General features: G+C 43.1%; 1 protein-coding gene across 2 annotated transcripts; it reads right to left on the bottom strand.

Annotated features, from left to right (window-relative positions):
- Nucleotides 1–11,751: 11,751 nt before the first annotated feature.
- Nucleotides 11,752–15,717, bottom strand: LOC306993140 (uncharacterized protein). Of its 2 annotated transcripts, XM_079602722.1 has the most exons (3): nucleotides 14,931–15,013; nucleotides 14,753–14,769; nucleotides 11,752–13,710 (listed from the first exon to the last, which is right to left on the bottom strand). In XM_079602722.1, the coding sequence occupies exons 2-3, from the start codon at nucleotides 14,761–14,763 to the stop codon at nucleotides 12,120–12,122; spliced, it is 1,602 nt and encodes a 533-aa protein (XP_079458848.1). In that variant the 5' UTR covers nucleotides 14,764–14,769; nucleotides 14,931–15,013; the 3' UTR covers nucleotides 11,752–12,119. The 2 variants fall into 2 exon arrangements, with proteins under 2 accessions (XP_079458848.1, XP_079458847.1); XM_079602721.1 differs by having other exon boundaries at nucleotides 14,753–15,717.
- Nucleotides 15,718–16,103: the final 386 nt, after the last annotated feature.

Below are 16,103 nucleotides of genomic sequence, written 5' to 3'. Positions count from 1 at the left end.
GTGCATGTATAATTGCTGCTGGATGAACAAAGTTGGGACATATTTTGACTATAAGCTCATAGGAATTGAGTGAAAGGACTGCGGTGAGATCTTTGAGGCTGCTGAAACAAGCTACTACTGAAATATTCAAGTCTTTGCATGTGGATCATAAGACTTTGACAAATGACTCAGTAGTAATTGATCAATGGAGAAAGGGGGTTCCTTATGTTTTCCCCTCTCTTAATGTAACTATTGCTGTGGGAGAATGGCAAGAGGACGGGAAGTGTTTTTTGTCTTTAAAAAAAAAGTATTTGAGGAAGTTGGGAAAAAAGCTCTATGTCCTGTGTGAAGGCATCCAATGCTAATCGTTTGAGTGGAAAAATTGACTGATTTTATTTGTCCATTTGTATATGGGGCGATAGCCACAAACAGAAACGTGGTGCACATTGATCCTTCTGTAGGGGTGGGTTGTCCTTTCAGTACAGATGTTGAAATTTTTATTTTTATTTTTTTATTTGTACAGTGTTCTCCGTTAAATAATTTGTTTTCATTCTTATTTAAATAAACCATTGAGAATGGTTCAATAAACCATTGAGACCAGACATTTGTAAAGCTTTCTCTTTTGAAATGTTTATATATGGTCCAAGGTATAAAGAAAAAAGGACGTTGACTTTATTAATTGTTTTGTCAGTTATATTATATATTGAGTACAAATACATGACATGAACATTAAAATGCAAGAAAAACATTTTTCAGTACAAAAAAATGCTAAAGTTGGACAAAAGTCATTTTTATTGTTAGAATTGTAATTTCATAATATTTGAATATGAATACAAACTTTTAAAACTACATTTTCCAAAATTAATGTTACACTTAAACCATGTAAAATTATCCATGTTATCCCCATAAACTATTTTTTTTTTCTTTTGAAATGTTTATGGTCCAAGGTATACAAAAAAAAAGTAAGTTGACTTTATTAATTGTTTTGTCTGGTACAGCAAATAAAAATAATTTGTTACATTTATATAGCGCTTTTTCTGAGACCACAAAGCGCTTTACATAGAATGGGGGGAAATCTCCTCATCCACCACCAATGTGCAGCATCCACTTGGATGATAGGACGGCAGCCATATTACCAGCTTACTGGTGGAGAGGAGACGGTGATGACGCCAATTAGTATATGGGGATGATGGGGATGATCAGTATGGCGGCGGGTGTGCAGGGGATAGCTGTGGCGCTCCTTGTTTATGTGCTGATTTTAAGTAATCTCAGCTCCATTGTTACTGGACAAAGTTTTAATAATAGTTTTTTTCCGTATGAGGACTTAAAATTATCCTGTGCAACTCAACGCCATTTGATGGCGAGTCATGTAAATAAGCATTTTGGTTTTGGGAGACATGCTTTAGCTATCACCTTTATTCATCCACATCTCTTCAGTAAAACAAGAGGACGAATGTACAAAACTGTACTTCACCAACAACGAAGCCTCGCTTTCATTATCTCAATCTGTCTATTATTATCTGGCGATATTCATCAATGCCCAGGTCCAGTCAGCGCACCAACGCGGACGGGGCCGCGTGTATCATCCATTTATGGTAGGAGCTACACTGGAAACCTACAGGTATGCTCATCATGTACACATTGCTATGCTTTGGAGCAACCGATTGACCTACCGGTTTCTGTTTCTTCGGTGGACGCTGTGGATTTGCCGGTGGTTGGTGTGGTGACGGCGGTTGGTGCGTTGGAGGGGGAGTGTGGTCTGTTTCGCAGGAATGGCGTGCTCTGCGGGGGTTCGCGAGGTGTGCTGGAGGGGAGCAAGGGAGATGTTGCTTGCCCTGCTGGCGTCCCCGCTGCTCAACGGAGATCGCCGCGTGGGTGTGATGATACGGACGGTGACTTGGCAATTCGAAAATTGTTACAGTCACAATGTCATTCTACTGAAGGTAATGCTGATATGGGTAGCTTAGCTACGATCGGAAGTACTACAAATCAGATCAGGAAGTTGACGACAAACCGAGCAGTAGTGAAAAATAGAAAGTGGAACGTCTTCAGAACTGTGAACAATTCTAAAATTTTATGGGACCCCAGTATAAAACCAAAGGGCTTATTTGGCGGTCATCTGAATGTACGTAGTCTCATGTCTAAAATGGAACAAATCCGCCACTTGTTATTGGACTCTAATTTGGATTTCTTATGTCTGTCCGAAACCTGGCTTCATGAGAATTCACCTAATGCAGCTATCACCATACCAGGTTATCAAATTTATAGAAATGATAGAGTGAGATCTAAAGGTGGTGGTGTTTTAGTGTATATTAAAAATAGTATTCAATGTGATGAAATTAACTTGTCAAATAGTGACTTGGACTTGGAATGTATTGGATTGAAAATTATAGTATCGCCACAAATGTTTTTTAGTTTGTTTGTAATTTATCGCCCTCCCTCTGCCAAAGTTGATTTTTATGAAAATTTTCGTAATATGCTTCTTAGATGCAACTTTGAAAAAGAGGTTTTAATAATGGGGGATTTTAATGTTAATTGGGAAGACAGAGTAGCTAGGAAAAATCTTAAACAAATATGTGATAATTTTGATTTAACACAGGTAGTCAAGGGTCCTACAAGAAAAACTCATAATACTGAAACACAGATTGACTTAATCTTTTGCAATAAACCAGAAAGAATTACTAAATCCTTTAATATGATCACTGGATTATCGGATCATAATTTAGTTCTGGTGACAAGAAAGTTAACTAGCAGAAGGTTCTGTGTTTCAACTGTTAAGGAGAAGGAAGTATTGAGAATACCCAACAAAGTACGGGATCATTTTATAGATACAATAAACAGGCTTAACTGGAGTGATTTGCTAGCTGGGAAAGACGTACATGATGGAAGTACAGTGCTTACAAGTAGACTGCAGTATTTTATTAAGGAGTTTTCTCAAAAATTTAGAAACAGAAATTATAAGAATAGTCTCCCATGGATTAATGCTGACATTTTTAATATGATGAAAGAACGTGATTGTCATGAACCGGGTTTTCCTTCCCTATCTCTGTCTCCCTCTCGTGGTTTGTTTTCTACTTGCATTTACACTTCTACTCATTACCCTCTCGTTATTACTCCCAGCTGCATCTTATATCCTCTGCTCATCTCTCTTTTCCCTCTCCACCTGTACGCCCTTCTCCCCTGATGAGACACGCTATTTCTGGTCTTCCTCTTCCCTTTGTTCTCCGCCAGATTATTGATTCATGTCACATACGTTACTGTTTGCTTACCTGTTGTCTTGTCGTGTCCTGCCTGGAACGTGTCGTTCTGCTAACCATCTCTACACAGCCTCCCGCTGACGTGAGTTTGCTGTGACCTGTTGTGCCCACTGGTTACCTGGACCCGCTCTCTGTGCTCGCCGGTCTTCCCCGCTACTGGCAGTGCGCCAGCCTTCTCGTTTGCTTTTGAAGACAAAGTTTCTGTTGACATTATCGCCTTGTTGGCTGCCTGTGTTCCCTTTTGTGGATTACCTGAGTTTATTAAAGAGACATTATCTGCCTTTGCGTTTGGGTCCTCTCTCTCTCCTTCTGAACTGTGACAGAATAATCTGGCCAACATGGACCCAGCGAAGGATGATGCTCTCCAGACCGCCCTCGAGATACAGGGAGCCATGCTGGGCCGTCATGAGGATGATTTGGTCTCCGCCCGTCATGCCATGGAGGTTCTCGCTGCTCAGATGACCGACTTGACCCAGCAGTTTCACCACCTTCGCGCTGGAGCGCCTTCTCACAAGAATATCGACGCTCCAGAACCAAGAGTGAACAATCCTCCTTGCTATGCAGGTGAACCGTCTGAATGTCGTTCATTCCTAACGCAATGCGAGGTTGTGTTTTCTCTTCAGCCCTCGACATACAAGCAGGATCGCTCCCGCATCGCCTTTGTGGTCTCCCTCCTCACTGGCCGGGCACGGGAGTGGGGTACTGCCGTATGGAGCTCCGACGCCGACTGTTTGGACCGTTATGGGCTCTTCAAGGAGGAAATGTTAAGAGTTTTCGATCGCTCCGCGCACGGGGCTGAAGCGTCTCGCCTCCTCTCAACTCTCCGCCAAGGGAAGAGGTCTACAGCCGACTTTTCCATTGAGTTTCGCACTCTTGCTACCTCCTGCGACTGGAACGAGCCCGCGCTGGTGGCTCGCTTTCTCGAGGGTCTTAATGCCGACATCAAGGACGAGATCTTAGCCCGCGAGACCCCGCTCAACCTCGACCCACTCATCGACATGGCTATCCGCGTGGAGAAGCGTTTCGAACTTCGCCGCCGAGCCCGCCGCCTCGAAGGATCTCTGCTTTTTGCACCGGTCTCTCCATCTCCGTCCGCCACCAACCCAGAGGCGGAGCCGATGCAACTGGGCGGGTTAAGGATCTCCGCAGCGGAACGTCAGCGCCGGATTACTGGGCGCCTCTGTATGTACTGTGGTTCGTCTTCTCACTTCCTTTCTACCTGTCCGGTAAAAGCCAGAGCTCACCAGTAGAGAGAGGGTTACTGGTGAGCGCTTCAACTTTAGTCCCTCCGCCACGCACCCGCACTACTTTCCCTGTTCATCTTCGTTGGCCGGGCTCCGCTGTCTCCTGCCGGGCATTGATTGACTCTGGGGCTGAGGGAAGTTTCGTGGATGAGGCCTGGGCTCGTGAACAGGGCATTCCTCTCATTGATCTAGAGAGCTCTACCCCGGTTTATGCTCTTGACGGCAGCCCTCTCGCCAGGGTTCGCTGTGCCACGGTTCCGGTGAGTCTCACCGTCTCCGGTAACCATCGAGAGACTATTTCTTTTTTTATTTTTCATTCTCCCTATACTCCTGTTGTGTTAGGACATCCCTGGTTAGTCGAACATAATCCACAGATTAATTGGTTCAACAGCTCCATCCTCTCTTGGAATTTGCCTTGTCATGTGAAATGTTTAGTGTCTGCCCATCCTGCTGTGTCTTCTGTCCCTGTGTTTCAGGAGGAGCCCGGCGATTTGTCTGGCGTTCCGGAGGAGTACCATGATCTGCGGGCGGTCTTCAGTCGTTCCCGGGCCGCTTCTCTTCCTCCCCATCGATCTTATGACTGCGGTATCGATCTCTTGCCGGGTACCACTCCCCCGCGCGGCCGTTTGTACTCTCTCTCTGCGCCAGAACGCGAGGCACTTGAGAAGTATCTCTCTGATTCTTTAGATGCTGGTACTATTGTTCCCTCCTCCTCTCCTGCCGGCGCTGGTTTCTTTTTTGTTAAAAAGAAGGATGGTTCATTACGCCCCTGCATCGATTACCGAGGTTTGAATGACATAACAGTCAAGAACCGTTACCCCTTGCCTCTCATGTCATCCGCCTTTGAAATCCTGCAGGGAGCAAAGATCTTCACAAAGCTAGATCTCCGTAATGCATACCATCTAGTCCGGATAAAGGAGGGGCACGAGTGGAAGACCGCGTTCAATACCCCCTTAGGCCACTTCGAATATCGCGTTCTTCCTTTCGGGCTGGTCAACGCTCCGGCCGTTTTTCAAGCGTTAGTTAACGACGTCCTCAGAGACATGTTAAACATTTTCGTTTTTGTTTATCTTGATGATATCCTGATTTTCTCCCCCTCTCTCCAGGTACACACTCAGCATGTTCGCCAGGTTCTCCAGCGTCTCCTGGAGAACCGTTTGTTTGTAAAAGCGGAGAAGTGTACTTTTCATGCTAATTCCGTCACGTTCCTTGGTTCCGTAATTTCCGCTGAGGGCATCAGTATGGATCCCACCAAGGTTCGTGCCGTTACGGAATGGCCTCTGCCCGACTCGCGCGTCGCCCTACAACGTTTCCTGGGGTTCGCCAATTTTTATCGTCGGTTCATCCGTAATTTTAGTCAGATCGCCGCTCCTCTCACTGCCCTCACTTCTGCCAAGACGCGATTTTCTTGGTCCGATTCGGCACAGACTGCCTTTGATCGTCTAAAATCTTTTTTTTCATCCGCTCCTATTCTAATGACTCCAGACACTAACAGGCAATTCATCGTCGAGGTCGACGCTTCAGAGGTGGGCGTGGGAGCTATCCTCTCCCAGCGCTCATCTGCTGATGAGAAGGTCCATCCCTGCGCCTTTTTTTCTCACCGCTTGTCACCCGCAGAGCGCAACTATGACGTTGGCAATCGCGAGTTATTAGCCATCCGGTTGGCCCTCGGTGAATGGCGACACTGGTTGGAGGGTGCTTCTGTTCCGTTTATAGTCTGGACGGATCATAGAAACTTGGAGTACATTCGTTCTGCTAAGAGACTTAATGCACGTCAGGCTCGTTGGGCACTTTTCTTCGCACGTTTCGATTTCTCCATATCCTACCGACCTGGTTCTAAGAACCTAAAACCCGACGCTCTTTCTAGGCAGTTCGCTTCCCCAGAGGTTGCTTCCACCAAGGAGGAGATCCTTCCTCAGGGCATGGTGGTGGGAGCCGCGGTCTGGGGAATTGAACGGCTCGTTAAGCGCGCGCTCTCGCACTCCGTTACTCCCCGTCTTTGCCCCAGAGACCGTTTGTACGTTCCGCCTTCCGCGCGTCTCGCCGTAATTCAATGGGGGCACTCATCTAAATTGTTCGCTCACCCCGGTGTTCGAGGCACGATTGCCTCTATTCGATCTAAATTCTGGTGGCCCACTCGGGAGCGCGATATTCGGCGTTTTATCGCTTCTTGCACTGTCTGCGCTCAGACCAAGGCCAGCAATTCGCCTCCCGCTGGTCTTCTTCGACCCCTACCGTTACCGTCTCGACCGTGGTCACACGTCGCCTTAGATTTCATTACAGGTCTTCCCCCATCCGAGGGAAACACTGTAATCCTTACCGTCGTCGATCGCTTTTCTAAAGCCGCTCACTTTATCCCTCTTCTTAAGCTCCCATCCGCGAGGGAGACAGCCCAGATCGTTGTCGACAAGGTGTTTAAGATTCATGGTCTCCCCTCTGACATAGTCTCCGATAGGGGTCCTCAATTCTCGTCCTTGTTTTGGAGGGAGTTTTGTCGCCTTATCGGAGCCTCTGCCAGTCTCTCCTCCGGGTTTCACCCTCAAACCAATGGTCAGGCCGAGCGGGCCAATCAGAGTATTGGTCGCATCCTTCGCAGTCTTGCGTTCCGTAACCCCGCCTCTTGGTCCGAACAGCTTTCCTGGGCTGAGTACGCCCATAATTCCGCTCCATCCTCCGCTACCGGTTTGTCGCCGTTTCAGGGTTGCCTTGGTTACCAACCTCCGCTCTTTCCTTCGCAAGACTCCGAATCTAATGTACCTTCCGTCAGGGCTTTCATTCAGCGTGCTAGGCGTACCTGGAGAGGAGTTAGGACCGCTTTATGTAAGACTCGTTCCCGCACTCGACGGGCGGCTAATAGACGTCGAGTTAAGAGTCCCCGTTACACGGTCGGACAGAGGGTTTGGCTTTCCACCCTCAACCTTCCACTTCAGTTCATGTCTCGCAAATTGGCCCCTAAATTCATCGGCCCTTTTCGTATTCTCAAGGTGCTCAGTCCTGTCTCTGTCAAACTAAGGTTATCAGCTAATCTCCGACGCGTTCACCCTGTTTTTCACGTTTCTTGTATTAAACCCGTTGTGCGTGCGCCTCCCCGTCCTGTCTCTACGCCCGTGCGCGTTGAGGGCTCTCCCACCTACAGAGTCCGCAAGTTACTTGACGTTCGTCCTCGAGGGCGCGGTCATCAGTTCCTGGTCGATTGGGAGGGATACGGTCCTGAGGAGAGGAGCTGGGTTCCTGCTCGGGATATCCTGGACCGCTCGCTGATTGATGACTTCTACCGCGCTCGCCAGTCCTCCTCCTCGGGTGCGCCAGGAGGCGCTCTTTGAGGGGGGGGTACTGTCATGAACCGGGTTTTCCTTCCCTATCTCTGTCTCCCTCTCGTGGTTTGTTTTCTACTTGCATTTACACTTCTACTCATTACCCTCTCGTTATTACTCCCAGCTGCATCTTATATCCTCTGCTCATCTCTCTTTTCCCTCTCCACCTGTACGCCCTTCTCCCCTGATGAGACACGCTATTTCTGGTCTTCCTCTTCCCTTTGTTCTCCGCCAGATTATTGATTCATGTCACATACGTTACTGTTTGCTTACCTGTTGTCTTGTCGTGTCCTGCCTGGAACGTGTCGTTCTGCTAACCATCTCTACACAGCCTCCCGCTGACGTGAGTTTGCTGTGACCTGTTGTGCCCACTGGTTACCTGGACCCGCTCTCTGTGCTCGCCGGTCTTCCCCGCTACTGGCAGTGCGCCAGCCTTCTCGTTTGCTTTTGAAGACAAAGTTTCTGTTGACATTATCGCCTTGTTGGCTGCCTGTGTTCCCTTTTGTGGATTACCTGAGTTTATTAAAGAGACATTATCTGCCTTTGCGTTTGGGTCCTCTCTCTCTCCTTCTGAACTGTGACAGTGATCTTGCAAAAAAAAGGGCTAACAATTCAAAATTAAGTACTGATAAACACCGTTTTGCAATGTTGAGGAATAAAGTTACATCTCAGTTAAGAAAAGCAAGGGCTGACTTTTTTCTAACCATTATAAACAATGCAGGGGGCAATTCAAAATTGATTTGGGATCAATTAAACAAATTGCGGGGGCAGGAACATAAAGACAGAAAACCTGTTGAACTTGTGTTGGATGGGAAAAGTATTTCTGATCCAACTGTGGTTGCTACAGCTTTTAACAACTATTTTAAAGACTCTGTTGCATCTATTGCACAGGGTTTCTCACACGTAGATATTAGTAAGTGCCCTATCTTGTCGTCAGAGCACAGCCTTGTGCTTTCCAGCGCTTCGGAAAGAAATATTGAATCCTTAATCAGTTCACTTAATACTTCTAAAGCGAAAGATGTCTTTGGTATGGATAATACAATGTTGAAAGAATTAGGTTCGTCCTTGCTTATCCCCATCACAAAAATTATTAATCAATCTATTTCTGTGGGGGAATTCCCAAATGCTTGGAAATTATCTATTGTTTCCCCTTTATTTAAATCAGGAGACAGACACATTATTTCCAATTACAGACCTATCAGCATTTTGCCAGTCATTTCTAAGGTTTTAGAAAAATGGGTGTCTCAACAGATTAGGAATCACTTGAATAATTCAGTCTTTTCCCTTCATCCATTACAATTTGGATTTAGGACAAATCACTCCACTGAGACAGCTAACTGTTTTTTTATCGAAAATATTAAATCATTGCTTGATAGGAACAAGGTTGTTGGAGCTATTTTTTTAGATCTTAGGAAAGCCTTTGACACTGTTAATCACAATATTCTACTGTCTAAACTATCTCATTTTAATTTCTCAGATAATGCTCTAAAGTGGGTAGCCTCTTATCTTTTTCAACGATCACAAGCTGTACGTATTGGCAGCTATTATTCTGAACCTCTTCAGTTGTCCACTGGAGTGCCTCAAGGGTCTATATTGGGCCCCCTTTTGTTTTGCATGTATATTAATGACTTGCCAAGTGCGTGCCCAGAAGTGAGAGTTCAAATGTATGCAGATGACACTGTTTTATATATACATGGAACAACAAAAGCAGAAGTGGCTGCCAAACTTACGAATGCTATGGTTAAAATTAGTGAATGGTTAAACCACTGTAGCCTGCAGTTAAATCTTTCCAAAACAGTTGGTATGTTTTTTAGTAAAACCACCAACTCTGCAGTCGATCCGGACATTTTTATTACTGGTGAAAAAATTCAAATTGTCTCAGAATTTAAATATCTTGGCATTATCATTGACTCCAAGCTTAAGTTTAATTCTCATATTTCAAATACTGTTAAGAAAATAAAATTTAATTTATCTAATTTTCGTTATATCAGGAATTCAATGTCTACCCAAGCGGCCAAAATGTTTATGCACTCTATGATATTTTCGCATTTGAATTATTGTCTAACTACTTGGTCTCAGGCCAACCACTCCGCCTTGCTCCCAATACAGACTATATATAAACAAACGCTAAAATTTTTTGATAAGAAACCACGTCATTTTCATCATTGTAAGATTTTATCAAAATATAATTTGTTGAGTTGGGAAAACTTTGTTAAGTTCAAAAATGGCTGTTTAGCATATAAAATTCTCAATGGCCTGGCTCCACCACCTCTTAGTGAGTTTCTGAGTCTAAGATCAGAAAACAGTCGTCTCACTAGAGGTACATTTAGAAGGGACTGTGTGATTCATTTCAGGAAAACTGCTTTTAGTCAGTCTGCTTTCTCCATTAAAGCCTCAAAAGAATGGAATGACATCCCAACGTCAGTTAGAGAAGTAAATAGTTATTATGGATTTCGTTCTTCTTTTAAAATTTGGCTTTTTAGCATGCAAATATGTCAACATTGAATGATTTTTCTCTCTTTCTTTTTTCTCTCTTCTTCTCTCTGCTGATTTTAGAATTTGTAGGGTTTGTTGTATTTCTGTATAATCTATGTTCTGCTTAAATTGTTGTATTGACATTGTATTTTTAGGTTGCCTATTATACATCTGGCCTAGGACTGCAGATGAAAACTAGCCTTTTGGCTAACTCTGGCATATTTTGACTTGTCATGTTAATATGCATTGTCCTTGTAATAATAAACTACAATTATTAGGAGACCATGATGGACAGAGGCCAAAGGGCATATTTTTGGCCAGGACACCGGGGTTACACCCCTACTCTTTTACGAAGGACATCCTGGGATTTTTAATGAGCACAGAGAGTCAGGGCCTCGGTTTAACGCCTCATCCGAAGGCCGGCGCTCTTTGTCAGTATAGTGTCCCCGTCACTATAATGGGGCGTTAGGACCCACACAGACCACAGGGTGAGCGCCCCCTGCTGGCCTCACTAACACCTCTACCAGCAGCAACCTGGATTTACCAGGAGTCTCCCATCCAGGTACTGACCAGGCTCAGCCCTGCTCAGCTTCAGTGGGCAACCGGTATTGGGCTACAGGGTGATATGGCTGCTGGCAAAACATGCTATTTGGAAATCCAGAAAAAATAAGTTGTTAGGACAGGGTTCTCTGGATGCGTTTAAGATCTTCACAGACTTTGTGCCGGCTCGGCTTAGAATAGAGCATGTCTATTATAAGATGGTTAAATGTGTAGTCTTTCATGTGCATTTGGGAGATAAATAAGGTAATTTGTTCAGTAGATGATGATGATTTAATTATTTTTTTAATGTTTTGTTTTTTATTATTAACAGTATTTATTGTTTTTGTTATGTGAGTTTGTAAGATAATTGTGAACACCTTATTGTTTTACAAGTAAATAAAGTGTATTTAAATAAAAAAAATCTCTCTCTCTCTCTCTCTCTCTCTCTCTCTCTCTCTCTGGTAACATTTTACATATATGCTGGGTACAAGTAATGGTAAAAAAGTAAAATATTTTATCATCTCATACATCTATTTTGTAACTATTTTAAGTGTAACCATATAGTCATTCAACATTTTCAATTACAAATAATATGCTAACTCATTTTGATTTGGTATTGACTTTGAAGTGCTACCTATTGCAATACAATATTGTCACACCATAACAGCGCTCTCCCACATATTTAGCTATTGTAACTGCACTTATTCCCGTCGTTGGTATTAGTAGCAGTGGGTGGTAAGAAATGTACAGTTTTCTACCATCTTACTGATAACATTTATTTAGTCATCCGGCAGTCTTGCAGCTTGAGCCCCTGTAGGAAATCGAACCTTACATAGGATACTTTCTCAAAAATGACAAATGTTACCTGAAGTTAAAGAGGTTGGCCGGCTTAACTAAAACATGTGTCTGGAATAGAAATTAAATGAAGAAAATATCAAGTTTATGATGTCTGAAATTTATTTATTGTAGTTTTAACAATTTTCATATACAGATAATCTGATAATCTGAAGACTTTAAGCAAAAAAAAAAAAAAAAACCACAGGAAAGACTTTCTATATTCAGGTCTAGCAAAATAAAATAGTGAGACAAGTAATGTTTGCGGTTGCAACATTTTCTGTTAAGCTATCATCCAGTACCCCAAAAATTAGACTACTCATTTAAAGCAGGTCATGGAGTATTTATTGATTGGTAAAACTAATCATTTCAAAACATTATGGTATTCTTGTTCATTGTATTTCTCATGCTGCAGTAAAGGGAATTATGTCCTTTCTCATTGTAAGAAGTCTTCATTTACATTGATTCATCTCTTGTCATTCCCCACCAAGGAACAGTTTTGTCAGACCAGCTTTCAGATAACTCAGAGCATCTTTATTGGCTTCTTCAGATTCAGCGGTTCTCCTCATTTCCTCCAGCTCTCGGACCCAGTTTTCTTTCCCAGCCTCCCTCACTCTGGGGATGAAGAAGTCCAGATGCTGAAGAGTGAAGGCCGAGTCTGGCTTTAATGCGATCTTAGACAGATGCTTGATGGTCTTGTAAGCATTGAACAGAAGAATTTGCTTCTGGTCCTCAAGCTCCTTCAGATCTTTCTCAAGTGAATCCATTATAACCAAAAACCTCTTGTTTTTTTCTAGAGCTTTTTCAAAATCCTTATTAAATTCATCAAATTCCATCATCACAAATGAGGATTTCATGATGTATTTCTTGTTTTCTTTGACGTGTTTGCTGTAATGGCACTTCCCTGTGCACACGGTACAGTGACCGTCTTTCATGACTTCACATTTGCTGGGATCAGAAACCCACCAGCAGCCAACCTCATGGCAGTTTTCCTCACAGACGGTGCAGGTCGTCGCCTTCCTGCTCTTCCATGAAGCGCTTTCAATGAGCACCTTCTCTTTGACAGTCTTTTTGAGTTTAATGTTGAAGTTTTTATGTTCCTCAATCTTTTCCTTGTTTTGTTTCATTGCCTCTTGGATCTGAAGTAGTTTAGACTTTTTCTGCTCTTTATCTTGAATGCGCAGCTGTAAGTTCCACATGGACGCTTCTAATCGAATGCGCTCTATCAGGACATCTGAAGTCAACTCCAAATTTCTTCTGTTCATTCCATTCAAAGACTGAAGGAAATCCTTCATGCCATCCATGCTTTCTTCCCAGGCATTACCTTGAGCTTTAATGTGTCGTTCATTAGTGTGACGGATGTCAGCCTGCCGGTTGTTGAATAAGAAATGAACAGGTTGTTTTTTGTGGTCTCGTCTGCAGGGGATTTTAGCTTTATTAATGGCACCGAGGACGTTTTTGGGTGTCATACCATCAGAGTGTGTGATTAAAAACACAATGTTGTTCACAATGTCTTTTCCAAACAATGACAGAATTGAACTGATGATGTAATTCTGTCTGTCCGAGAGACGATTCTTAGACGCTTGAATCACGAAACACACAGCGTCAATCTCACGAACTCCGTCACTGCTCTGAAACAACATGGATAAATTCTCAGCAACTTCCAGATCTTTGTCCAGTCCTCTAGTGTCTCCGTATCCTGGAGTATCAATGATGGTGAGAGATATGGGACTCTGTATAGGACAGACCTCATACATGGTGATTTCAGAGGTTTGTGATTCTGCTTGGTCTCTGGCTTCTTCTTCTGTGATTTCATACCACATTTCTTCCTCAAACTTCACTTCCAGTAAGTAGTTGACCATGGTGTTGATGATGGTCGTCTTGCCAGCGCCGGTTTCTCCCACCAGCAGAACAATTTTGTTTTGTTTACTGGTGTCTTTTTTCCCATAAGTCCATTTTCTGACTTTTCCATTATCATCAAGCACTTTTCTATCTGTGTGAAGACGGTATCGTTTCGGAGGACCTTGATGAATACGAGTTGATCTGCGTGGTTGAAGATTTGGCTGTCTGTAAAATAAGGAGGCAAATGTTTCTCAAATTTTTCGCATTGAATGAATTGAACATTAGAAATACAGTGTAGTGGCATTTTTTTATCTTTTATTTCCTATTTTGTTCCTAATGATTTAACAAATGAATGCTGTATGTTCTTTGTCTGTATTTTGAGTTTCCTGATGTAACGTTGACACAGCTGGAGGTGTGAGCCTGACAATGATCTGTATCTTAAGATCCGGGCTGGGAGAGAGGGTGAACTCCATAACTCCATAACCTGACCATAAACAAACAGTGCACAGTTCAACTGATGTTGTGTGTTTTATGCAAGGCATCAGTCGCTTCAATCACGCCGTGACACTCGTTTAGCAGATTGCATCCCAGTATTTTGTTTTGCATGAAATAAAATGATTTAAAGGACATTAATGATTTTATAGCTAAAATAAAACATACACAAACCTGAATTTCACAGAGGAAATGCACCAATTCTGTGCCGCTGAGAAGAAAAGAGAGAACTGTTCTGGAGACTGAAGAAACAATCAGCCCACGCTCACTCAACGGTTGAGTTGTCCATACGTTAGGGGGTGGGGGAGGGGGGTGCATTGTTTTAATTGAGTAAACTTACTCAATTTCGTATGTGTGTGCTAAAGATCAATAATATTCATTTCAATTAAGTAATATTAGTAATTGTACGATTTTTTAAACCGATCAGTTTAATTCTCCATTCTCAAATAATTTGATATAAATTTCACAAATAATTGTTTAGTCAAATACAATTTTTTTTTTTTATATATATATATACATTTTCTTTTTAGACAAAATTAACTGTTGGCTTTTTAGTCAATTATGTTGTCACATTCAACTCAAACCATCAAGTAAATGATATTCAGACAATTTATTAAGTTCATGAAGTTACATATTTTTTATAGTCTGGTTGCTTTTTATTGAGAATATATCCACGGGGTGAACTAAAAAGCCATACAATCTGTTATTTGTTCAGTGAAACATTAAAAAGATTAGGGGCTTAAGCAGAAGAGAAAAAACAATAATTTAAACTCACCTGGGTTCCATAGTGCTCGCTGGACTGAAGGACTCACTGAAGATCTTGTGCTGGACTGAAGGACTCACTGAAGATCTTGTGCTGGACTGGAGGACTCACTGAAGATCTTGTGCTGGACTGAAGGACTCACTGAAGAGATCTTGTGCTGGACTGAAGGACTCACTGAAGACCTTGTGCTGGACTGAAGGACTCACTGAAGATCTTGTGCTGGACTGAAGGACTCACTGAAGATCTTGTGCTGGACTGAAGGACTCACTGAAGATCTTGTGCTGGACTGAAGGACTCACTGAATATCTTTTGCTGGACTGAAGGACTCACTGAAGATCTTGTGCTGGACTGAAGGACTCACTGAAGATCTTGTGCTGGACTGAAGGACTCACTGAAGATCTTGTGCTGGACTGAAGGACTCACTGAAGATCTTGTGCTGGACTGAAGGACTCACTGAATATCTTTTGCTGGACTGAAGGACTCACTGAAGATCTTGTGCTGGACTGAAGGACTCACTGAAGACCTTGTGCTGGACTAAAGGACTCACTGAAGATCTTGTGCTGGACTGAAGGACTCACTGAAGACCTTGTGCTGGACTAAAGGACTCACTGAAGATCTTGTGCTGGACTGGAGGACTCACTGAAGATCTTGTGCTGGACTGAAGGACTCACTGAAGACCTTGTGCTGGACTGAAGGACTCACTGGAGATCTTGTGCTGGACTGGAGGACTCACTGAAGATCTTGTGCTGGACTGAAGAACTCACTGAAGACCTTGTGTTGGACTGAAGGACTCACTGAAGATCTTGTGCTGGACTGAAGGACTCACTGAAGATCTTGTGCTGGACTGAAGGACTCACTGAAGACCTTGTGCTGGACTGAAGGACTCACTAAAGACCTTGTGCTGGACTGAAGGACTCACTGAAGACCTTGTGCTGGACTGGAGGACTCACTGAAGATATTGAGTGTCTGTCTGAACTATCAGCTTTCACTGAAATACTGGTTTATTTAACAAGCCTGAAGTCCCTCCCAATCCAATGTGTCTTACGTGTCACTGTTATCTGAATAGTCTGTTATAAAATACCAGGAACATTTATGTGTGCATGCTGTCCAAAATGCTAATGGATTAACTCATTATCTTGATGAATAAATATTCTACTATAAATGCTTTTATGATATACTTTTATGATATACAGGTGCAGGTTTGGTGAATGAAACTTTTTCTGCTTTAATGCACTGCTAGTTAACTAGATATGTTTTATTTATTTGTATTGGTACCCTGAGGTGTTTTAAAAAGTAGTGGGGACAATATCGACCCTGGCAAAAAGTGGTGGGGACATGTCCCACCCGTCCCACCCACAAATGA

Source organism: Phoxinus phoxinus, assembly GCF_949152265.1.
Source record: "Phoxinus phoxinus genome assembly, chromosome: 2".
NCBI lineage: Eukaryota > Metazoa > Chordata > Actinopteri > Cypriniformes > Leuciscidae > Phoxinus > Phoxinus phoxinus.
Note: the sequence above shows the minus strand (reverse complement) of the source record. Positions and strands in the feature narration are given on the sequence as shown.